The sequence below is a fragment of the Chironomus tepperi genome, unplaced genomic scaffold (genome assembly GCF_022539635.2).
Source record: "Chironomus tepperi strain 1889 unplaced genomic scaffold, CSIRO-AGI_Ctep_v1 contig_81, whole genome shotgun sequence".
In the NCBI taxonomy this organism is placed as follows: Eukaryota; Metazoa; Arthropoda; class Insecta; order Diptera; family Chironomidae; genus Chironomus; species Chironomus tepperi.
The window spans coordinates 218,705-244,422 of NW_027226203.1; the positions used below are offsets into that span (position 1 = coordinate 218,705).

A 25,718-nucleotide genomic window follows, 5' to 3' on the forward strand; every position below is an offset into this window, starting at 1 on the left:
GAATGCTTCGCTTAGCTTGTATGCAGTCGTAAGTTTTTGATGCGGTGTAATTTTGGCCACATTTATGGCTGGGCAAATAACTTTTATAAGTTTTTAATGGATAGACAGCAGGTAGAAAGGAAATTTTAATTTGATAATTAATTAAATTAATTTTATTAATTTTTTGAGTTTTTATTTTAATTAATTTCTTTAATTTTATCATATGCGTTTTATAAAAAGCTGGTTCCATGAGTACAAATTGAATTGCCAGCAATGCTAAATGTCAATTTTTTGATTGTATTTGTGCGTTTGGGGTGGTTTGAATTTTTCATGACCGTTAAATTTAATTGGAATTTATTTTTATGATTACGAATTAAAAGCTTTAAATTTTCAATAAAATATTTTTTAAAATTGTTAATTTTTTGAATTTTAAAAAGCCACAACATTCAGCATTCATCTCATATCATGTTAATCATCCATCGATATCCCGCCAAACCAAGCCAAACCAAACAATCCAAGCAGGTGTCACAAATTCCTCATAAAAAAGTTTAAAAGCTTTAATAAGTTGAAATGTTTTAGAGACGCTTTCAAGAGATGGCGCTACATGTGAGGTTAAACCTTCTAGAAGATGATTTGAAGCTTTTATGAAAAGTTGTTGAAAAAACCGTTATGAAAAAATTTGAATTTTTTTTGTATTTGGAAAGTTTGGAAAGAATGTCGTTAAAATTAATTTTGAATTTTTTTGTGTGACTTTGTATGCTAGTTTGAAGTTGAAAGTTTGTTTTAAGTTTATATGCTTTTGTTTTTGAATTTGATAAAAAAAGTCGTTGGCTAAGTTTGTCTGATTGAATGAAATTGATTTAATTTTTAGAGGTTTTTGTACAAAATTGAGTCAATATGATTACCTAAATTCCAACATTATCGTGGAAAATCGAAAGAAATTTAACTCAAATTATGACTCAAAAAATGTAAATTTTAAAGATTTTTTCAAATCATAAATCAAAAGTTCATAATTTTCACGATTTTTTCAAATTTATTCAAAAAAGAATTTTTAAAAATTTCAATTTTCACGATTTTTGTCTTGAAAATAATTATAATAATAATAAGTATCCTTTATTTACAAATTTAAATTTACGCCGGAACAGAATCAATAATTGTAAAAATCACAATTTTCAATTTAAACTCTCTTTTTTGAACAAAATGTACTGATTTATGATTCTATGCTTTATCGATACAGAGCAGCAAGGGAGAAAAGTACAGTAGCATCCCGGTCAAAGTACAACAGAATACCGCCTTACCCTAAATGAAAACAAATCAAGGGTACAAACACCTTTAATATCCCCTTACTTTCTTTAATTCCAACCCTTAATCGTCGTCAATATGATTTATTATAGTCAATTCTATGCAACTTTTTGTAAATCATCAATAAAACCATTTAGTAACAGCTCAAATTCACGTATTTATCAAAAAATTATTCCATATTGCAGCAGTTCAAAGAACTCAAAAAAAGAAGCTATTGAATGATATTGGTAATTGGCAAGCGATACCCAGCGATAGAGCTAGCTTCAGACGCCAACTGAGGGAGGTGATGGATCACACTTGATCTGAACAGCCAGCGAAGTAAAGGAATTAAGTTATTCCAAATCCTTATTTAGACTCAAAGTTATTTTATTATAATTTACATGACAACAATAACTTCATATAATTGCTTCACAAATACACAATTTAGTGTCAAGCAACACCAATTGTATGAAAAAATCAATATTAGTCAAATATTAATTAGACATTTACAGGAAAAAATTGTGACATTTTGTACATATTAAACGCAACTTAACGCACAATATAGTGGGTCGTTCACTTATTACGTTAAGGGGGGAAGGGGGGTTGAATTTGGAAATTTCGAGAATTTTATTGTTCAGATTTGAAAAAAGTTCGTTATTCAGTAACTTAATAATTGAACGTCCAAATATCAATAAAATTCATAAAAGTTTTTATTTCAAAAAGCAACAATTTAGAAGATTTTAAGAAAGAATTGCTGTAAATCTAGTCAAAATCCATATCTTCAGCAACATGCGATGCTCACATGTACGAAGAATTCTCGAAAATTTCATTTGAAACAATTAGCAAAATATGTTGCTGGCATAAAAATAAGGATTTTTGTTTACCTGATACAGTTTCAGTTAAGACATTCTTTTTCAGCATAATAAAAACATTTATTTCATACCTGCTTGTTATTTTTAAAATGAGCATTTAAGAAAAATTCTTATAAGAATGCATTTGACTGTTATTTTTAATTTGTGAAAGATGTTCAGGAAATTTAATTATGAATACGGATGCATGAAACAAGAAATTCTGAATTAAAAATAGCTTCAAAGGTCACGATTTCTTCGTTCTGATGACGACAGTTAATTAAATATTCAGTCAAAATGTCATGCAACGTCAATAATTCTTTTGTGTCCGTATAGCAAGATAGCTTTCATAATCACAAATATTGTGTTATGTATTTATTTATTCGAAAGGCTTGCTAATGTCCATAGGACAGATTTCTGACTTTTTCTTTGCATGGACGTTTATGTGCCCTTTGGAAGAATGAATTGCTCCTTTAAATTGCCTTCACATTTAGATGAGTCATCGAAAAAAACGAAAAATTCGTTGAAATTTCAAATCTTTTGCAATCTTTTTGAGTTTTTGAAGCTAGAAAATAACCCCGTTTGGACAAAATAATCATAAACTGGAGATCAACTTGCCTTAAACTAGTTATAACATATTTTTGTCCTCTCAGGATCGCTATGGTAAACTAATAGAATGTCAAGAAGTTTTATTAATGTCGAATTTTTTTTCCAGAAGTGAGTAGTGCCTAAGTCGTGCCTTGGCTCAAAAAGATTGCCCACCACTACTTTAAAGAATTATTTTCGGTACCAGTAAGGTACACATTGTAAAAAAGGATGTGGCCTTTGATTTTAAGAAGAATTTTAGAGAATTTAACCCCATATAACGCTGTGCACTATGACAGTCAATTAGCATGCCCACCTAAATGAGCTTCTAAATGAGCGTCTTATGAGTATAATTCAATCAATGCTCAATATTGTGAACATATTCTTGAACATGCTCCTTGTTTGTTTGGGGTGCTTTTCAAGAATATAAGAAAATCTTCAAAAAGGTCCCGCTTAAACCCCTGATAATTTAAAATTAATCTAGTAATCTTAAATTGCTTATAGACAGGCTCATTGAATTTGCATTGAATTAACCTTACATTAAAAGCAAAGTTTAAAGTCAACCAGGATTGAAAAAGTCAATTTGAGTCGATTAGCTTCCATAGAAAATTCGAGTCGACTTCAAGCACTCCCAAACAGGCTAGATGCCGCTTTTAGATACTGTAAAAGTCTTTCAGTACTTTAAAAGAATGGTCTTTGCCTGTTAGAGTCTGTTTAGTAGAATCAATGAATTAAAATTTAAATAAAGCGCCAATCCTTCCAAAATCTTCCAAAAACCCTTCAAAAATAGTGAAAAGTTCCTTAAAAACACAAAAAGCTGAGTAAAAATTTCCTAAACGTCTTTGAATTTTTCAAACATTCACCCTCGTATCCAAAAGCTCCACAATCTACCCCATTGTCAACAAGTTGAATCATCGAAAAAAAAAAACAACAACATTAAAAGCTCCCAACAATCAGACTTGCGTATTTCTTAATATCGATTTTCGATCTCGACGAAGCAAGAGCAAAAAAAAAACTTTTTTTTTTGTTACCTTCATTTGATATCCAGTTTCATCTCTCGTCATCCTCGAGTTTTTTTCCTCATTTTTTAGAGTCATTTGTTCCCGCACACTTTCCACATTTTTTCCTCCAAAACAAAATTTCACCACCAAATGTCAAAAAAATAAAAATATATTTTTGATACGTTCATTTAATTTCACCCAATAAGTTTGTTGGATATACATTGAGACATGAAAAAGTAAAAATTTTAAAGCGCAGCAAAAAAAAAAAAAAAAAGTCCGAAGAGGAGAAAAAAAAAATCCTCACAAGTGCGAATAAAAAGTGAAATATACGAGAAGTTCAAGTTTATCAGGGAAAGTGAACGAAGCGAAAATTGAAAAGCTGTTTAGAAAACATTCAACAGATTTTTTGCGTCAGAAATTTTCCTTTGGTAATGAAAAAAATTTGAAAAATTTTGTGAAATTTAATATTATTAAGTATTTTTATAGTGAGTGTTCTGAGCGATAAAATCGTGTCCACCATATCACAAGAAAGTGAAATTGTGATAGCTGGTAAGTCTTGCTATGTGCTGAAATGTGAGAAAGAAGAAAAAGTTCAACAGGTTGATGTTTTTATTTCTTTTTTCGAATATAAAATAAGTTTTATGAAATTTACTTTGCTTCTGGTGGCTTTTTGAGTTTGTTTTGATTTAATTGTGAGGAATTTATTTACTTTGAGTTTATAATTTTTTGTGGTACTTTTTATTAAAAATGAAATTTTGAGGAAAAAAAACTTGAAAATTGTGAAATTCAATGTGAGTCAATTATCGGACGGATGACTAGTGTTTTTTTCTATTTTTAGCTGACTTTATTTCTTAGAAATTTTGCGTTTTTGGTGAAAATGTAGACAATTGCAAAATTTTAGTGTGTCTTTTGAAAATTATTTTAATGGAAACTTAATTTTTTTTAAAGAAATTAACTCTTTGAATAAAGAATTTTAAAAAAAAAAATTTAAAATTATAATTTAATTTGAAAAAAATTAAATTTAAATTCATGAAAATTTTTTTTAATTCAAAATTAAAAATTGAAAGTTTATTTATTTAAATAATTTAACTTAATTTTTTTCAACATAATGATAGTTTTCCTATAAATTTGTGGATGACAAATTATTTTTATTCTATTTAAATTTTATTCAAAATTGCAAGAAAATTTGACAATTTGAAAATTGGGAGTTTAAAAAGTTTAAAAAAATAGATAAAATAAAGTTTAAAGTAAAAAATTTAAAAAACAAATTTGAAAGATTCATATGAAAATTTAAAAACTCGTGATTTTTTAAATTTTAAAAATCTTCAAAAAAGTGTTTTGCATAACGTGCTTAGTGAACGGTTCCAGACTAGTTTTTGGTAATAACAATTTTGGAGCGATCTTGAAGCTTTTAATTTAAGTAAAATATAATTATTTAGTTAAAATTACTAAATTGACAACTTTAAACTGTTTTTTTGGTTAACGTTTTAAACTTTTTACAAATTTACAATAATTTCAAAAAATTTGGTTTTTTAAAATTTATAAAAAATCTTAAAATTTTGATTTTACGCGTGCAAAAAGTATTGCAATTAAATAAATTTCAAAAACATATCTTTGGAATTTTGTAAATTTGAAAATTAAATTTTTAAAAATTCTGATTTTTTAAAACTTGCAAAAACTATTTTTTTTTATTTTGGAAATTCATATAAATTCAATACAATTACTCGCTTTTTATTTAACTTACTCCGTATTTATATCCTTTTTTTGCATACGTGAAATAATTATATCAACCTCTTTTCCTTTCTATTCAACCGTTATATTGCAAAATATTTCCTAAAATTCTTCTATGAAATTTTACAAAATTAAATTCTATTTTCCCAGTCGATATGCCGGATCTCCAGTCTGGTGTCTATCCAATCGGTACCGATTCACTATCACAAGATGAATCCGAATCGATATTTGAGAACAAGACAGGATTGGCAGAAGATCTTAAGTTTCTAGCATCGATGCCCGAGTTATGTGACATAACATTTCTTGTTGGTGAAACCAGAGAGCCTGTTTGTGCTGTAAAGGTAAATAAAATGTGGAAAATTTAGGTCGATACGCACACACATATAGGATATACAGTGTTGTAGGTGGAAGACCTTGACATACATTTTATGTGTGTACATTCAACAGATTTCTTGTGAATAAAATTTTGCTCTGTTTTTATTCTGAGCTTTTTTTCTGTTTGTTTTCATCATGCTTAGTGGGGTTGTTGACTAAATTAGGTAAATTTTTCGAAGAATCTTTATTTCATCCACAACCTCAAGCGGTTTAACATCGACAGTGATTTAATTTGAATTTTTAAGCAATTTTTTTTTTCTTGTTTTTCTGCTCGTTTGGATGTTGGAAAGAAATGAAAACAAATTTACCGCATGAGGATTTTCTAGGAGATTTACGGTGGTTGAAAACAATGGGTAGCTTAGTGGGGGGTGTTTTGGTTGGGATTTAAATTTATAATCTGATTTGGATGAAATGATTGGGATTTTAGGTTAAAAATATTAAATTTGAATTTTTGAGGGCATTCTGGCTTGATTGTGGCTTCAATTCTGATCTACATGAACTCCAAGCCATGCTAAGCCTCTAAACAGCTCCTTATATTGCTCTATAATCCACATAAAGCTCCAAAAATCCATGTAAAAATCGAAATTTGTCACAAATTTGAACAAAAACTCAAATTTTCATCAAAAATCTTTCAAAAATCACTAAATTCAATCCTTTAATCCACAGGCAATCCTAGCAGCTCGCTCAAGAATTTTCTACAAGCTACTTTATCAGCAACAAGCCTCACCACAGCGAAAAAATCCCCAACCACCACCAGTACGCGAAAATAAGCTCCGTCTATTCCTCAAACGATCATCAGAGCCACTGTTGAATCTACAAAATGAATCACAAAAGGTAATTTAATATCAATTTTCCATCAATTTCATTCCATTTGAGTATGTCATTGAGTTGTGCTATTTATAGGCCATAACCTCCCATATTCGTTATATTCCCCTCCATTTATGTGTGACTTTATGGAAAAGAAATTGAGTGTGTCACGTAAGATGATGACATAAGCGTCAAACAATGTTGGATGTACTGCAATTTACAATGACTTACTCGTCCTTTAGTATTGTGTGTATAAACACGATAGATAGGAAATTAAATTGTCAGGGATGGGGGTGTATTTAGGGGGAATTCAGGGCGCATTCATAACGTATTCAGGACGCATTCAGGCCCTCCAGTGACAGAGGGATTAGGGGTCTGAACTAGAGCTTGAAGTCAACTCGGATTTTGTATGGAAAAGTTGACTCAAGTCGACTCAATTCCATATAAAATTGCAGTCGACTTCTAGTTCTGATTTAGGGTTTTCAGAATTCAAACCCCCCAAACAAGCACCTATCAAGCCTCCCCCCAGCCCCCTGCCGCTCTTCCCCATCACACGATATCTACTTACACCCCTGTAAGTACGGTTAAGGACGGGAAGTTCAAGGATTTACAGGAAATGAGGGAAACATTTATTGTTGTTTGTTATTTTTCCTTTCTTGAGCTTACTTGCACTCAGAAAAGGGATGAAAAATAATATTGGAACTGGGTGATGAATTGTATACAGGATGAAAAAGTTTCTCTGCTGATGTTTTGTTTTTCATGAGAGAAAATTTTATTTTCCTTGTTGTGGCTTTAATAAGAAGATTTTTGTTGAGGGAACCAAAATATTTTTGGATGTATATTTCGGGATGTTTTTGTGGAACTGACATGAAATGATTCTCAAAAAACTATGGAAAAGTTTTATAAGTTTGATGAGAATTAAGGAAGTTTAGTTTTGGCAATGAAGTTTTTTGGTGTTGAATATAGTTGGAGAAAGTTTGAATTAGAGCTTTCGAAGCATAGAGGAGGAAGTTAGACATTCAAATGTATTTAATTTCCTGGCTGTTAAGATCAAATGTGATCCATGGCCTTTCTCAGGTGTCACCGAAATTTGGCTTCAGTTTTCCAATTTCCAATACCAAATGCAATACTTTACCTACCGAGAGCTATCTTACAAGAGCTTTTTTTACCATCTAAGTCAGATTTAAAGGTTTTATTGATCCTAAAAGGTCACGTGGACTACCAAAGAACTCATGGAAAGAAATTGTCGATCTAATCTGTGCGTCCAGTGATATAAGTAGGCAAGTATTGACCCTAACAGGCAAATAGTATGCTTTAATGCTATAGAAAGAACGCAACGATGCCTAAAAGCGGTCTTTTTGCCTGTTAGAGTGACAAAGACATTCGGATGTGCTTACAAAAATTTTGGGAATTTTTCTACGTTCAGAGAAGGCTGGGGTAGCTTTTATGTAAAAAATGGATCTTCAGAGAATTCTATCGATCACTTTTCCAGTTCTCAATTCTGTAACGTAATAAATAAACAGTCCCCTACAAAGTACCAAAAACTCCCAACAATACACCTTCAATTACCTATCAATTGCCTTTAAACCCTTCCTCAAATTTTCTACACTTACTCAAATTCTTTTGAGCATCCCTTGAATTGATAAAAAGGCTCTTTAAGTACCAAAAAGTTCTATTCAATAGTCCTTCAACCATTATCCTAAAATACCTCTCAAGACTCTTTATTTCAATTGATACATGAAGGACATGATACAAAACAGTAGATGATAAAAGAATTGACTCACTTCAGAGTACTTTTTGTCAAGTATTTGGTACTAAGTTGTCGACAATTTTTGTGGTTTGTTTAAGATTGGATAGAGTGCGTGAGGGGTTTTAACTCGTGGTAGATCGAAGAGCTCCTGGAAGGAAGCTGTCGATAGAGACAGCATTGCATTTGGTTTTGGTAATTGGCAGACGGAAGCCGGCGATAGAACCAGTTTTAGGCGACATCTGTGGGAGGCCACGGATCACAGTTGATCTATACGGCTAGTGAAGGAAGTAAGTAATGGTGAGTGGCTTGAGATTTTCAATAGCAGGCAAGCTAGAGCTTGCTTACCTTAAATATACTAGATGAGCATGCTCGTAAGCGTTGCTCTTAGCTTCCTTTGCTCTTTAGAACACGCTCTTTGCCTGCTATGGTTTAAAGACACGTCAAACAATGAAAAACTTGTTCCATTGAAATTTTGTTCCATTTGGGGTGAGGCGGGAAGTCATAAAGTTTCAGCAATAAGCTCATATGCAGAACCAAAACAACAATATTTCATAAAGCGTCAACAAACAACAAAAAATTTTTCCTCATACATCAAAATAATCCAGAATATAAAGTTCCTCTAATATTGCAGTACATCACTCAAGTGTGTCATTCACATCATGCTCCATTATGTTCCATCCCTCATGTGTATCGTTAAACAATCAACTTTTATTGTCCTTTGAAGTTCTTTTGATTTCATCCAAAATTGACTAAATTTTTTTGTAGCTTAAAAATAAAGGATTCACAATTGGTTAAAATTTCATTTTATTCCTCACATGCTCATCATACATACACTCATACATCTTCGGTTTAATGACGGAAGAGAGAACGTCAATTTGCGTAAATTGCCTCTCATCCTAATTGCCATTGTTGGAAAGAGATTTTTTACATTCTTTAGCGCTATTTTTGGGGAGATTTGGATGTCGTTTTGGGGGGTTTGGACCAAGAACCGAGTTCACTCTAGATTAAGGTCGGATTTCCTAGACATTAGCCTGTGGCTCGTCTTTATGCAATGTTCTTACTGGAATTATCTGCTGGAAAGCCTCTTGCTGTAACAGATGCTTCACAAAGTATAGTTACTGCAAGAAATCAATCCCAAGAACTAATATCACAGCCAAGGGTAGTCACTCTGGTTTAGGATCAGATTATCGACCATTTCTACTAAATGTGTCTACCGGTTGTTACTGGCTCTCTCATCTAGTTTTTAAAAATTATCCGTCTGGACATTAAACTGACATTTTCCAGAACTGTAAAGTGCGGACAAAGAATTCATGCAAATTAACTATTAAGTAACATAACCAACAGCAGAGTCAGCTTGAAATCTCTTTGTTGCAACCGAAGCATCAACAAACATTAATAAGCTTTCCGACAGCTTCACAACAGCCTTCAAAACGACTCAAATCTCCCCTCAAAAAATGCGCACTGATCATCCCCCATTCAATAACCATTAATCTCATCTCATGTATGACTTCATGAGGATTTCTCTTTTTCCACCCTTTTTATCCATTTCCCTGACGAATTTAAAACACATTTAATGGAAATTGAGAACGATGCCGCGTAAAAATCCTCACCAACCTTTAAAATACGCACATAAAAATATTTTTTTTTGTTCATTCTGACGTCAAAATCAAAACAAAATTCTTCTTTTTCTTTTCTTTTTTTCGTATTTTGTTTTTTCATAAAAAAATTGGAAAATTGAAAAATAATTTTATTTTTACGCGTATGAAATATTAATTCAGAGAACTTTAATATCGCAACAAACTCTCATGCCAACGATTTTTGAGGTAATTTTTATTTAAAAAAATCCAAAATTCTTCAAATAATTTTGTTCCTATCTGTAGAATTTGAAAGTTTTCTTTTTAATTTCTTCATTATTGCTTGAAAAATTTTGCGTAGTTTCTGATAATTACGATAAATACCTTAGTTATGGAGAGGTTCCGGAATTATGAATGTTGTGCTTTTTAGAGTCCTAGGGGTATTGAGATAGACTGTGAATATGATGATGAAAATTAGGAGGAATTTTGATTAATTTTGTAGAATTTTAAAGTTGGTGGGAAAGAAAATTTAAATTATTTTTTTGAGAAAAATTGAATTAAAAGCTGTATAGTGAGGCACAATTATGCTTTTATGGAATGAAAACCAATCTTCAAGACAGGCCCTAACAGGTATAGATACCGCTTTTACGTACCATAGTGGTATTTTTGTACCATGAAAGCATGCTCTTTGCCTATAAGGGAGAGACGTCCCCAGAAAGGAGGGGTGAGGTTCGAATGCTTTTTGAATAAATATCCATAGTTTAGAGAGGTTTGGAATTTTTTTTGAAAATACCTAGCAATTTGAAGATTTTTCCATAAAAGGCAAAGAGATTTACCCGAGAACCTCCCCCTACTTAATACGTCCCTATTTCATGCTTTTGGTGCTTTGGTTTTTAAGAATTTCTATCTTGAAAACGGCCTTTGTGGGGATTACTCAGTATCCATTAGACTCTTCACCTTTCTCAGTAGCATGTACTAAGAGACCATGAGACATAAAGTTATTGGGAAGAAACAACCGAATTCATCAACCGGCTTGTGTAGAACTGGTGTTAAGTTGACTCTAGGCAGGCTTTATGTCATATTTTGGTCCTTTCAAAGTGATGTGTCTTGTAAGTTAGGAAATCTACATGAAGTATTCTCTAGTTCTTCATTACTATTGTTATTTAGAGCACATTGATCTAGCCCGAAGAGCACAAGTCGTTCAATCGACAATATCTGATGCCAGGCCGGAGTGATTCTGCCAAAATCCGCTATCAAGTCGACGCAAATCAGGCGTAGTGCCAGAAAAAAACCGAATACCATCAGCGTGACTCTGACTCAGTGCCATATTCGGTTGCACCAAGCCTGAGTCTACATTTCATATGATGCCATATCCAACCCAGCTTGGGGCTAGATTATTAATAGATTAACCGATTGGTGCTATTCGGCATAATCTTAGACTAAGATAACTATCATATTCCAGATTAAATCTACTCAACCCTTAAAATGGACTCAAAGCTACTTTCATCTACTATAACATTCAATTCAAAATACTAATTCATCGGAACTTCTCATTTCCTCACTTTTTTATATTTTTCATCTCAACCAATCTCTACAATTCTTTTATCAAGTATTTTTGAGTATCAATTTGTATTATTTTTCATTTCTTTTTTCAATAATATTTTAATACTGATAAAAAAAAAAATACCGTATTATGCATACATAAGACTTTGAAGCATGCCGTTTCTCTCCTTATTACTGTTCATGACTCTTCACTAGCATAAAGTAGATTAAATGAGCTCTTTGCTGTCTCTCACTTTCCTCCAAGTATTTCCTATAAGGATTTCATCAACATCATCATCATCATTATCATGTTCTATCACTCGTAGTGCTTTTACTTACTTACTTAGTTGGTTCTGTTATGAATTCTGTTTTGAATGTCTTTTTATACTTTTTTTTTCGTTGATGTTTCTTTCTTTTATATTAAATGGTTGAAAAGTTTATTATGAGATTTTCTCACAGTTGTGGATTGTCAGCTGTCTAAATTGTGTTCTGGAGTGTCAAAAAAATTTCAAAATTTAGAATATTAAAAGGAATTTTAATTTGAAAATTATTGAATTTTTGAAATCTTTAGAAAAGTCTTGAACTTTGAAAAATTTTAGAAATTCTAACCTTTAAGTAACTTTTAAATTTTTTTAAAAAGTTGATTTTTTTTTGAATTTTCAAAATTCAAGATTAAAAATTTTTAAATTTTTATGTTTTTTAGAATTTTAATTTTAAATTTGTTTTGAATTCTTGAAAAACTGTTTTAAATTCTTTTTTAAATTTTAAAAAATTTTGATTTTTGGTTTTTGAAATTTAAGTTTATTTCAAATTTTTCAAATTTAAATTTTATTTCAAATTTTTCAAATTCAAATTTTATTTCAAATTTTTCAAACTTTAATTTAATTTCAAATTTTTCAAATTTAAATTTTACTTTAATTTTGTTTTAAATTTCAGTTCTAAGCATTTTCAAATTTAAATTTATTTCAAATTTTTTAAAATTTAAATTTTAGGTTTTATTTAAAATTTAACTTTAATTTTAATTTTAAGTTTTAAATTTTGTTTATTTTAATTTTTTAAAATTTTTATTTAATTTAAAACGTTAAAAACTTCATTTTTAAATTTCATAAAAAATCAAATTTTTTAAAAATTTTTTTCAAATTTCCTTTTAAATTTTTCTCCTACTTTAATAATCTCTCACAATAACGTTGACAACATAAGTCAAAGAATTTTATATTTTCTTCTTCACGAGAATTATTTTCATTTCTTTTGTAATTTGAACAAGTGTTTGTGCTTGTGGGACTTAAAAATGTTATTGCAATTGCTTTCTTGTCGTAATTTCTTTGGAATTTAATTTTTAATGACAATTTTTTTTTTTTATTATGTTGAAATTGAAAACATTTTTGATGTGAAATTTCACAATTTAACCTTAAAAAAATAAATGGAAATTGACTTGAAAAATTTGCAAAAATTAAATTTTATGATTTCTTGGAACTTGAAATTGTTTTTAAAAAATGTTTTAAATTGAAAAAATATCAATTAAGCAATAAAATAAATTTTTAATTCCAACTTCGATTATTGAAACTAAAATGATTATTAAACGACTAGATAGAAAATTGCTGTCAAGTGTAAAATTTATTCAATTTATTTATGAATAAATTATCGATAATAATCACTTGATGATGACAGTTAAGTATTTAAGCACAGCAACAACTCTTTAAATTTATAAATAATGACAAAATGAAGGAATTGTGTGAAACTTCAATAAATAAGACTTAGGAGTATTTAATAAAATAGATAAATAGGTAAGGAGCTGTTCATTCATTTTTGTACTCAAAATAAACAAATCGGTTAATCGATCTAGGATCCGGGACTAAACAGGGGTGATTCTAGTGCATCGTAACAGATTTCAACTAAATCCAGCATCAAGTCAGAGTCTTGATTGTTTGCCGAGAGTCTATATACGGAGGCTGCATCAGACCTCCGCATTCAAGAGACCTACAGTTTATAGTGGGATCAGAACCACTCCATTGATGGCACTGTTATCAATTTATTATCTCAAGCCTTCATAAGGAGTCTATGAGCTACTGTTTTTTTTGCAACTCTGAGACCGGAAAAATTTATACTGTCGAGTCTCGAATTCAAGATCGCTGGATCGGTGTTGCAAAAGTTATATACCGAATTACAAAACTATTTCGCCACCCAACCACTTTGACTCACCGGAGTTTTAAACCCCTTAAAAAAATATCAGCTATATTTTCACATATTTATAACTTCATAAAATACAGATAACTACATGCCAGTCATAAACAATTCCTTAACTGTCGCTAAAATATTCATCTATTCATTAAAAAATAATAATTAATTGATGTTTAAATTTCTATCGAGAGAAGCTTTGTCAGTTGCTATTTAATCTTTAGCTTAATATCTTGCTTGAAACGTATTTAAATTAGTACTTCAGATTTATCTTGATTGAGAATAAGAGGCAATCTCGAACAAAGACAATTAATGAAGATTAACACAAAGAATCAATATTAAAGCTTAATTCAATAGTGATGTCAATTATTATGGCAGTGCTGTCTAAGCCCTGTGTGTCAAAATATCTTTGTTCCTAGTGTAGCGCGGCCATCTGCTGCTTTTTTGCCAGCTACTAACGTAATTTAACTAGTTATTCCAATATTAAGACTCAAAATAGTAAAAAAGAACCCCAATAGTGCCAAATTCAGAAATGTCCCGATTTTTTCCAAAGTGTCCCGATTTTCGGCGAAAATCCTCTGGCCACCCTAACCTAGTGTAATGTCATGAACCGTATGCCGTGTGCAGATTTATTCGAGGCTTGTCACTAAAGTGTGTCGTTGTGCTCAAACTTGGACAACACTGTTTTAAAGAGAAATAGAACTAAGGCTGTCTGACGCTTAATCGAGAATATTCTAGTAGCTAAGCTAGACTATATTCGAAGCTTAATTGTGTCAAGGTTGCCTTCATCAAAAGACTCGACATCAAAAAATCATGAAAAAATTCCATAAATTGTTGCAAAGTTTTTAAAAAAACCAAAAGTACCGCAAGCGAATTATGACCCAAAATAAAATTAAATAAAGGCTTGATGATCATCCACGCAGAAAACAAAAAAATCCACAGTGCTGAGGTTTTTTCAAAAAGAGCCTCTCCATCAAGCCTCAATCAATTTATTGATTTTTTTCTCCGTCAATAATTAATTAAGTAATTTATTTATTTTGAATATTAATAGCTGACAATTTGAGCAACAGTGTTGTGTGAAAAATGATGTTGTGGATGTTCTTGATGGTGTTTACATATCTGGTTTAATGATTTAATTAAAATTAATTGGATTTATCGAAAAACCAATTTTATGTGGTCGATGATGTGGAGATGTTTCCGTTTTCAAGGATGATTTTATTATGATGATGTCATACTTTTGTTGGTATTGTGGCTTTTGTGGAGAATGTTTTGAGGATTAAAGGAGATTTTAAATTTAGATATTGTTGCATAATAACTAATTTTCAGAATGAATAGACATAACGCATAGACTGACACACAAATTGTTTGAGGCATGGATTTAGTGATTTTCAGTTTGACTGATGTACATTCAGGTTGACGCTTAGTTAAACACTCAGTTTAAGTGATGATCTGCTTAAATGAAGCCCAATTTGACTAATGTTCAGCTCAGCTAACGTACAAACAGGTTGATAATTAGCTTGAGTGACGCTCAACTTTGAGAGATGGTCAACTTAAGTGATGCTTATCTTAATTGACGAACAGAGTAATTGAGTTCCAATTCGATCGGTACTCAGCTTTCCTAAAGTAAAGAAGAACTGATGCTTAGTTTAATTAACGTTCAGCTTTAGCAAAGACAAAGACAGATTGGAGTACATCTTGATCGAAGCTATGCTTGAGTTGAGCTTAGTTTGACCAATGACAAGCTTAACTCGGCACTCAGATTGTGTGCCGTTCAGCTTGACTGACCCTTAGTTTAAATGATTTTCAATGGTTTGAGTGGCAGTAAGCTTGTTTGCAGCTCAGTTTGAGTGACTCTCAGCTTGTGTGTCGCTTAGCTTGACTGATTCTTAGTTTGACGCTCAGCTTGAGTGATGCTTACCTTAACTAATGCAGAGTTTAACTGAGGTTTAACTTGATCGATTCTCAGATTTGCTTAAGTATTGACGAACTGATGTTTTAGCTTGACTGATTTTCATCAGTAATAAATGCAAAGTATGTTGACCTCCAGTTTGAGTTACCCTCAGCTTGAGTGACTCTAATCTTGAATGACGCCCAGCTTGACCGACACTTAGCTTGACGAACACTTAGCTTGATGGACACTTAGCTTGACGGACACTCAGCTTGACCGACGCTTAGTTTGACCGACACTCAGCTTGACCGACGCTCAGCTTGACCGACGCTCAGCTTGACTAACCCATACATTAAGCTACTATTACGCTACCTATTATATGCTGCTCGAATATTGATCCTTGATCAATTTTCTACAAAAAACAAAAAATTTGAATATACACATTACAAACAACTCATTAAAGCTCAAACATAAGCTCCATACCTCAAAGCACAGTCTTAACATTTCTTCATGTCTTAAAAAAATTATCTATAAACAAGCAAAAACTTTTACTTCTTTTTCAATTTGAATAAAAATCTAAACTTTGTAATTTTTTGTGAATATTTCCATATTTCAATATAGACGTAAACTTTATAAGCAAGTGCTTTCATTTTCATTAAATGTAAAACTTTTACATTTCGCATCAAGGGGACGGATAAGAAGCTTTGATAGGAAAACAATTTCATTTTCTGCTCCTCATTGTCGACTTATTTCGATGATGATTTACCAAAAAAAGGCAATCTTCTTACTCTTCTAATTAGATTTACTCCAAAAAAAGGTAGCTACAGCTGAGATTTAGGCAATTGATGCATTGAAAATGAAGAAAAATGGAAACTCACTTGGGAAATTCGTGGAAAAACTTGTTTGAGGGGAGAATTTAAAGAAAAATATAAACTGGGAAATTTTTTGGTTCGTGACTTTTTCATCGTTCTAAAAATTAGGAAAGACTTCCAAGTTTACTTCTCAAATTAATGCAATTATAAAGATTTAATTTCATCGTGGAAGTTTTTCTAAGAAATTTTTAATGAGTTTCTATTCGATGACTTTGTTTTGGATACAATATTTATTTTAAAGCTGTTCATAAATCCTTAAAGCTATGTGCTTTGAGGTTGTACGCTTTGGAAGGTATTTATGCTTGTTTGAGGTTATGCAACTTTAAGACTATGTGCATTTAATGTGTATTTAAACTTAAGGCTATGCAACAATGTAGCTTTGCAACTCTTTTGAAGCTAAGCAACCCTCAGGCTATGCCATTTTGAAGTTTTGAAGCTTTAAAGGTATGAAACATTACGGCTGAGCGTCTTTATTAAAGTAATTCAATCTTAAGTCTATGTAACATTAAAACTATTATTTCTTAATGCTATTCGTCTTTGAAGCTACACAATCTTAAGGCTATGCAACATTAAAGTAATGAAACGTTAAGGCTGTAAGTCTTTGATGGTATGCAATCTTAAGGCAATACAACATTGAAGCTTTGATGCCTTAAAGGCTTTGTGTCTTTGAAGCTATGCAATATTAAGCATATGCAACAATGTTGCGATGAAGCCATAAGGTTATGTGTGTTTGAAGTCAACAAATCTTAAGGCAATAGAACTTTTTAGCTATAAATCCTTAAGGCTATAAGTCTAAAGAGCGTGCAACAGTGTTTGCGATAAAGTTTTAAGACTGTACCTATTTGAAGCTATACTACATCGAAGCTATAAAGAGTTTAGGCTGTGGGTCTTTGAAGCTTCATATGTGATCTTAAATCTATGCAACATTGAAGATTTGAAGCCTTAGGGCAATGCGTCTTTGAAACTATCCAATATAAATGCTATGTATCATCAAAGCTAAGCAATCTTAGGACAATGTAGCATTGAACCTATAAAGCTTTAAGGCTCTGAAGTGTTTGAATCAATACAATTTTAAGGCTATACAAAATTGAAGCGTTGAAATCTTAAGGATCTACATCTTTGAAGCTATGCAGTCTTAAGGCTATGCAACATTGAAACAATGAATTCTTAAGACTGTACGTAATTGAAGCTATGCAACATCGAAGTTCTGAAGCGCTAAGGCTGTGCGTCTTTGAAGCTTTGTAATCTTAAGGCAATGCAACATTCAAGATATGCAATCTTAAAGCTATGCAATCATGAAACTATGTGTTTTTGAAGCTATTTAACATTAAGGTTAGAAGTTTTTGAAGCTATGCATCATCTAAGCTTTTAGTTATTAAAAGTATTAAAGCTTTAAGATTATGTTTGCTTATACCTAAACGCCTTAAAAAACCATGCAATTCATCACCAGTGTGACCTTTTTCCTTTAATTCATTTCAACAAATCAACGCCTCTCCCTTTCATCACAACTTTCATCACAACAGCCCACCTATCTATATTTAAAACTCACAGAAAAATAAAATAATTTTATAAAAATCACGTTAAACGACGATGCCAAAGGTTCACACAATCTCAAAATTGTAAGGACGATAAACAATATTGTAGACAAACTTTTTTGATTAGCGTAATTTACCATGGTGATAATTTACTGTGTAAATAATTAACATAAAGACTCCTCGTCGTCATCCAAGATGGATTGAATGTTTCTATCGTGCCTTAAAAATAGGTAATAATTGATGGGAGCTTTTTAAAGCTTGCCTCGTACAATGTTTCAGCTTCTATGTCTTCTAATTATTAGATTAATAGATTAATTAATTAAATGACAGGTTTGGGTGATGGATTTTCATTAATAATCTCGTCTGTCAAAGATTGTTTATGCTGTTTTTTTCTTACTTAATTTATTTTGATATGGATAAGGTAGATGTTGATGTTTAATTGGAGGGAAAAATGTTCTTTGAAAGGTGAGATTTTTTTTCTTGGGGTTTGAAGAGTTCTTAATAGAAGTTATAGCAGCTATTACAACTTTAGAAAGATTGAGTGTTTAAAGCAACCTTCAATAATATGAAGAGAAGTCGTTAGATCCAATTAAATCTTATAAATTAATGCTTTATTTCTATGGATCCTTGCAGTGAATTTAATACAATTTTCATCATTTAAAGCTATGTTGATCAAGCTGTGTATTGCGATACAATGGCTGAGCGACACAAATGAAGAAGAAGAGATTTGATGCCAAATGACAGACATTTGGATCCAACATGGAGGCATCTTCCGTTTGATTTCAATAAAAGAGGCTTAGCGGAACCTTTCAAAATCTGTGGTCATGTCTTCTTCATTTGTGTCGCTTGGGCTAGTGTTTTGGTGACAATTTTCGAAAATGCCCTAAACAGCATGCCGTGTGTAGCTTCCCCGTCGCACAAAAATGATTGGAAAACACTGAAACATGAGCTATAGGACCACATTAGACCCGTCATTCTAAAGTTGTTACGTTCAATGGTAGCTCATTAGCTTTATATGATGAATAAACTTGCAGATCCACTTCGAATAGCATATTTCGGTAAATCGATCCAAAATCCGGTCTGTGTCATTCTGGCATGATACCGGATTCAATGGATTCCACAAATTCCATAGGATCAGCAAATGCTATAAAGTAATTCATAGATTCTATGGATTCGATGAAAAAATCCATAGAATCCATGGATTCCACAAATTAATCCATAATTTCCAAGGATTCCATTGATTCCACCAAAAGATCTATAAATTCCATGATTTCCAAAAAATTTTTCCATGGATTACACAAATTCCACAAAATTCATGGAATCCATAGTTTCTACCAGATGGCCCGCTCCCAAAATTAATTTTAATTAAACGAATATTCTTAAACACTTCATGTTATATTGCCTAGTAATGCCAAAAAACCTGTTTCTGTGTATCCAAGTTACCAAAAAGTTGCAATCTTGGCAACCTCAAGTTTTCTAATTAATTGCCTTAAAGCATTTCTTTTTTCAATTCAACTTCAACATATTCCAGCAACTAATTCAACATCAAGTTCTAAAAAAGCACCTGTTGACAACCTTTAGTCAAAAATTCAATCACAAGATGACATCAATCTGTAATGGAAATTTGATCTTTAAAAATGAAATTTTTTTCAGCTCCACATCGGAATGCTGATTTATTTATTTAAAGCATGGAATCCAATTTATATCAAAGAATCAATCCACAACAAGTAGAGTTCAATTTTCAAATATTTGTCAATCTTTATATGCTTTTTTTTGCTTGACTTTTTCTTCTTCATCGTTGCTGACTGTTATTTATCAACATTTTTTTTCATGACTTTTTCTTCTCGTTTTATTTTTCTTTACAATTTAATACAAAATAAATATAAATTTTTGCAGCCCGGTTGCCAAACTCATCAAACGCTAATAATAGAAGAATTTGAACCAGGTATGTATCATGTTTGTATACTTACTTTCTTACTTTGATGGTCGTACAGATCAGTTGTGATCCATTACCTCCCAATCATGGGAGGAATGATCATTTTTATATGTAGGAGTGTATTAAGAGGGCAGGGGTTTAATGGGTCAAATTTGCCTCTTTGTGGACAAAATTCTTGAATTTTCTACTGACTAAAATCCTAAAACCTCCTGAGGAATGATGCAAGTTGCGCAATTGATTCGAAATCCGGAGCCAGATCGGCATGACTCTAAAATGTCGATTGGCGGATTGGAACCGAATTTGACTATTCAAGATCCTTCCCTTACCCTTATTCATGCGTTTTTCAACGCTTTCCACAAGATTTTCTGGCTACTCTCCTGACTTTAAGCAATAAGAAGCTTTCTGATTGAATTTTGATATTTTCAAGACTTCGTTTCTTTTACTGTGTTGAATTGAGAAATTTATAAGAAGGACAAAAGAAAAAAGGACAAAAGGTCAGACACAATCGTAGAAATTCCTAAAAATTGTGAATTTTCAAGTAATTTACAAGTTATTCAAATCAGAAATCCTAAAAAATTGGAATTTATACCAGAGCTGGAAGTCGATATGGTTGAAGTCAACTCGAGTCGACTCGACTCGACTTCGAGCTCTCATTTAAAAGAAAGGGAACGTCTGAAATTCTAGGAGGCATAGAGCATGCTTTCAAGAGCAGATTCAGCAGAAAGCGCACTTGGGGACTTGCCTAACTAGTATATTTTAGTACAGCTTTTGAAAGCATGCTTATTAACTGTTACGGAAATCTAAAAAGCTACAAAATGCTTAGGAATGTCCACTAAGAGGAGAATGGACAGAGAAACTTAGTGGACCTCCACTTTTGAGCGCTTCGTAATACCCGATTGTTCTTATAGTGTCTGATCCTTGTGAATAACTCACAAATGCCCTCTGAATGCCAGGCTGAGAAACTAGGTGGTATCGGCGGTATTTGGCGATATTTAGCAGTATTTGTACGAATACCGCGGTACTACCGCGGAGCTTGTCAGCCTGACTAAAATGCTCCTCATTCCTTCATAACCCATTCCAACTCAATCTCTTGTTACTACAAACCTGAAAATCTCTTTCTTTCCACATTTTAAAATAACTTTTTTTCTTCTCAAATTTCATTCCATATTTTTTTTCCATCATCATCATCATCTTATCCACATATCTCATCTAACATAAAAGACGTCTTTCGACAAATGATTGAATACGTTCACACGGGGAACGTAACATTACAACCAAGGACATTACTCGGTGTTATGAATGCAGCTGATTATTATGGATTAGAAGAATTGAAGCGTGCATGTAATGGATTTGTACAACAAGGATGCATAACAGTTGATACTGTATGTGCGTTACTTAGTTCAGCTGAGAAATATATTCAATATAAGTGTACAAAGTCACTGGTGCAGAAGGTTTTAGAGTTTGTAGATGAGCATGGTAAGTACAAATCAAAGCTATATCCACAAAATTCACTAATAAATCACTCAACAGGAACGGAAGTCCTTAATCTTGGGTCATTTACCTTATTACCACAACATGTTGTTCGCCTGATATTAGGTAATTTCCGATATAGATTTAGAAACACAAAATTGTTTTTTGGTTTGATTTAATGAAATAAAATAAATTTCCTTTAAAAACACAGCAAGAGAGGAGCTGCGAGCTGAGGAATTTACAAAATTTCAAGCAGCGCTGATGTGGAGTAAAAAATTTTGTGATTATAATCCGGTGAGTATTTGTTATTTGGGGATGAATTTGAAGGGGGAATTGGGTTTTGTGGGTAGATGGTGTATCATCAGCACCGACGATGTAGCATCAGCAGAGATGGTGTTGCATCAGCTCAGACGGTGTAGCATCATAAGAAGAAGGTTTGAATCCAAGCTGAGGAATTGAATTCGAGTCTTACCCGGCATCTGTTGCTGCTACTACAAAGCAATTCTTTTAAGCACTTACCGGAAAGCACACGATGTTGAATTGACTGAAAATCCGACCCTAGAACTTCGAATCGAAAGCTCCAATGCTGATCTTTAGATCAACTTCTGCCAGTTTCTAATTCCCAGCACTTTTGCATCATTGCTCCAACATGAGCTTTTTGGACTCATCTCTTTCCATCCAGAAAGTTACCAGTTGTCTGACTTTAATTATTGATGGCATGATTACTCTATTCACATGATCAGACCGAATATTCTGCACGATTTAACCGGAAAGCACAATGTTGAATTGACCAAAATCCTGCAGAACTTGAATCTTCTAAGTGGAATCATCGAATCTGGTCTAACGCCAGAATCAAGCTTGCTTGAGGCTGGATCTTCGGTCATTTCTATGATGTGGGACTTCCGAGCTTAGGAATGATGGCAAGACTACCAATCTTGGTCAACTGACCGGCATGACTCTGGATTTGAGAAGAATCCGTAATCATGTCAAAGTCAGTCCGACCTGGAGTCGTATTTTTGATCAATTGCCGATTTGTGCTATTTAGAGCCATTATTTAAATGTTTCCGTTAAGTTTGGATATGACCGATTTTGAGTTATCGTCATGGATAAAGAATTTGGAAATGACTCACAATACAACCCATAAATCTCAACCCATTTACTGTAATCAAATCCACTAATCCAAATATTTTCTTTCATTTCCGCTTCTAATTTTAGGGTACTAATTTGAAGGATATCATGGGTACATTTCTACCAAACATCGCCTTTCATAAAATACCTGCAAATGTACTGATGCGAGAAATTTATCCACTCAATGTCGTACCTTACACCATCATCATGAATGCGTAAGAATCACATAAACAAAACATAATCTTTCTCTTTCCTTTATTTTAGCGACATTTACATCCAAATTAGTATGCATTTACGTCATGAAAAAATTTTGATCATTAATGATATGGCAGTGCTTAGTGCTGACGGAATAAAAAGGGACAGTTTGAGGGATTAGATGGGACAACTTTGTTGCTAATTAAATTCTTGAAAGGATAATGCTCGTTTGATTGACTCATAAATGAAGGTTTTTTTCATTGTCAGATATTTACGTGACACGTGCATTAAAATAACTTAATGACAAAAGTTCAGACATGGATGATAAAATGATGTAACTGATATAACAATGTTCATGACAGCGTGGATTTTATAGTTTATGAACTTTCAATTAAAATTGTTTAATTGAAATATGATGTGCCTTTATAAGTTGTAGATTAGATATTGGGTTTCTGAGTATTTTAGGAGCTGTCCCGAGTAGCATAACCGGCTAATCGATCTGAATTCGGGGAGCAGACTAAAATGACGCTGGCATGATGCTGGAATTGAATCAAATTCAACACTAAGTCTATGGTTGGGCAAATATTCGAATATATTCGAATACGATTTTGCCCAACCCTAACTAAGTCAGAGTTATGCTAGTCTGAGTCTGATTTTTGATCAATTGACCGATTTCCCTAACATACAAGGATGAAGCTTTTTAGGACCGTAGTAATGAAGCTATTCGGATCTATTTGTATCTTGTAACTCTGAACTTGGACTAGATTTGATGAAATTCCGCGTCAACCAAAAGTTATGTCGGTCTGGGGCCAGATTTTCAATCATTTCTATGCTGTGTGCTTTCGGGATTGAACATAGATAAATAGCTTGAATTTAGCAAGATTTAACGATGTCAGAAACAATAAATTCGTCATATCACAATTTAAAAAATGATAAATTCAATCAAAATCCCTTTAAAGGACGCTTTAATGGCACCAATGTAATAAAAAACCATGTGAAGCAATTGCACGGACATGAAGGCACAATGGTGTTGCAGTAAAATCAGTCAATGTTTTGTTGCTGTCGCTAAATTATACAATGAGTCTTTAAATTGATCGGTGTTGTCTATGATACATCATTTAGGATATTTTTTAAACATTTTAATGGCAAAATCTATAACTTGTTGCTTGAGAATTTGCTGGATTTAATTTAGTAGCACGGTAATTTGGTGCCATGGAGGGACTGTACCATGATCACGATCTTTGGTACTCTATTCTAAAATTGAGAAAGCTCTTTGAAAAAAGAAGGCAAATTTTAAATTTAAGATCATAAAAGTTCATGTTAAGAAGCACTAAAAGACATACTAAGCAACTGATTTAGAATTAAGATACACGATTCTAATAAGAATCTAAATAAGTCATAAATCACCTCATAAATGCGGTAAATCAGGCCAACAAAGATTCTACATACCTACAATCTACCTTTGTGTATACTGCCATAAAACTGTCTTTGTGAACCTCCGAAATCTACAGTACTAATCCATTATCCAGGCTAATCAGATTGTTCCAGGCACAACATAATAATTGCATCTACTCATATCCAGCATTTGTCGGTTCCATAAACATCTAAAATGTTGTTTTTTTGGTGAAAAATATTAACCCATAAAAATTTCTTTTTTTCCTTTCTTTTTATGTTTCGTCCCGGCCCGCCCCTGAAAAAAAAAATATTTGTCACTCCATAAAAATCCTTAACTACCTGGCAAAAATAATAATATCCAAAAAATTACCAAATGTTGTAAAAATAAATATAAAAAAATATTTAAATAGTTTGGCATATCAGGTATATTCATGAACAGAATTATTTTTGTTAAATTTCTCGATAAAATCACAAACTCTAATTTATTTCCATTTTGCATTTGAAAAAAAGGCAGACCCAACAAGTAGTAAGTAGCCTTAAAATACTCCAACTAATATCCAATAAGACTAAATATCCTTAACTTATTCTAGTCGACCAGCAAGACCTCTCTCCCAACAACAATCGAATAAAAAAGTCTCAGGGTCGTTCGATGTCAATCCAAAGTTCCGATAATGGTTCAAATATTACATTACTATCAAGTGGAAGTAGCGGAGAGCACTAACATTAACTAGACATAGCTTTAAACGTTCAAATAGGTGATGTTATTCTTTGATCGAGATATATTTATTTATCTAATGGATATATTATAATAATAATAATAATAATGAAAATTGTAAGTGACTAAAAAAGACACAAGTGTTATCTATTTCATACTTTGCAAAGATATGTTCATGATGAGATATGGAAAATTGTGGAAAAAATATATATTTTGATATTTTAATGTTCAGCGAGGAAGAGTTGATTGGAGGAGGATGAAGATGATAAATTGGAGTTGAATTCTAAAAGGATGAAGCTTAATTTATGAGAATAATGATAAATTGAAGCTTGCACCTATCAGGTGTCTACATGGCGGGGTTTAAGCAGAGCTCAAAATCGACTCAGATTTGATATGGACAAGTCGACTCAAGTCGGTTCGATTAGAGGCAATTATTTTTAACCGCAACGTCGTTTGCGAGAGGTTCAGGCTCTACTAAAGCATTATCCATGATGATGATTGGTTCCTATTGATCCACTGTGAATCGTAGGGCATTATCCATGATGGGTCAAAATTACTAGCTTTATATGATACATATGGACACATAAAGAATATGTGAAGAATGATACTTAATTCAGTAGCCGTACAGATCAATTGTGATCCATGGCTTCTTTCAGATATTACTAGAATCTGGATCTATTGCTGAATCTGGCTACCATTTGCTGAATCTGGCTCTATTGCTGAATCTGGTTCTATTGCTGAATCTGGTTCTATTGCTGAATCTGGTTCTATTGCTGAATCTGAATACCATTTGCCAGTTTTGAAACAAATCAATTAATCTAACAGAAATCTCAGAGTCATCAGGATGGTGCGACTTTGAATTGGTTCTCCGTTTCAGTTTGAATTCAGCATCATGCCGGAATATTGCCGCCCTGGTGCCGGATCAACAAACATTTG

The 25,718-nt window shown here is 32.3% G+C and overlaps 1 protein-coding gene across 4 annotated transcripts; it reads left to right on the top strand.

Moving 5' to 3' along the window:
* The first annotated feature begins 3,686 nt into the window (after positions 1-3,686).
* On the top strand, positions 3,687-25,072 carry gprs (speckle type BTB/POZ protein). 4 transcript variants are annotated; one of them, XM_070633826.1, is made up of 13 exons: positions 3,687-4,122; positions 4,181-4,243; positions 5,576-5,766; positions 6,467-6,634; positions 10,136-10,180; positions 19,840-19,888; positions 21,101-21,355; positions 21,410-21,475; positions 21,561-21,643; positions 22,565-22,692; positions 24,478-24,490; positions 24,578-24,593; positions 24,658-25,072. In XM_070633826.1, exons 3-13 carry the CDS (start codon positions 5,581-5,583, stop codon positions 24,786-24,788), a joined length of 1,140 nt encoding a protein of 379 aa, XP_070489927.1. In that variant the 5' UTR covers positions 3,687-4,122; positions 4,181-4,243; positions 5,576-5,580; the 3' UTR covers positions 24,789-25,072. The 4 variants fall into 4 exon arrangements, with proteins under 4 accessions (XP_070489927.1, XP_070489929.1, XP_070489930.1 ...); XM_070633828.1 differs by having other exon boundaries at positions 24,582-24,593; XM_070633829.1 differs by lacking the exon at positions 24,478-24,490.
* The last annotated feature ends 646 nt before the right edge of the window (positions 25,073-25,718 follow it).

Excerpts from the sequence above, each read along its gene's own strand:
- gprs (XM_070633826.1), top strand. The coding sequence starts at position 5,581 with ATGCCGGATCTCCAGTCTGGTGTCTATCCAATCGGTACCGATTCACTA. Across the intron at positions 6,635-10,135 it reads TACAAAATGAATCACAAAAG|AGAACTTTAATATCGCAACA; the intron begins GTAATTTAATAT and ends ATATTAATTCAG. Across the intron at positions 21,644-22,564 it reads AATTTTGTGATTATAATCCG|GGTACTAATTTGAAGGATAT; the intron begins GTGAGTATTTGT and ends TTCTAATTTTAG.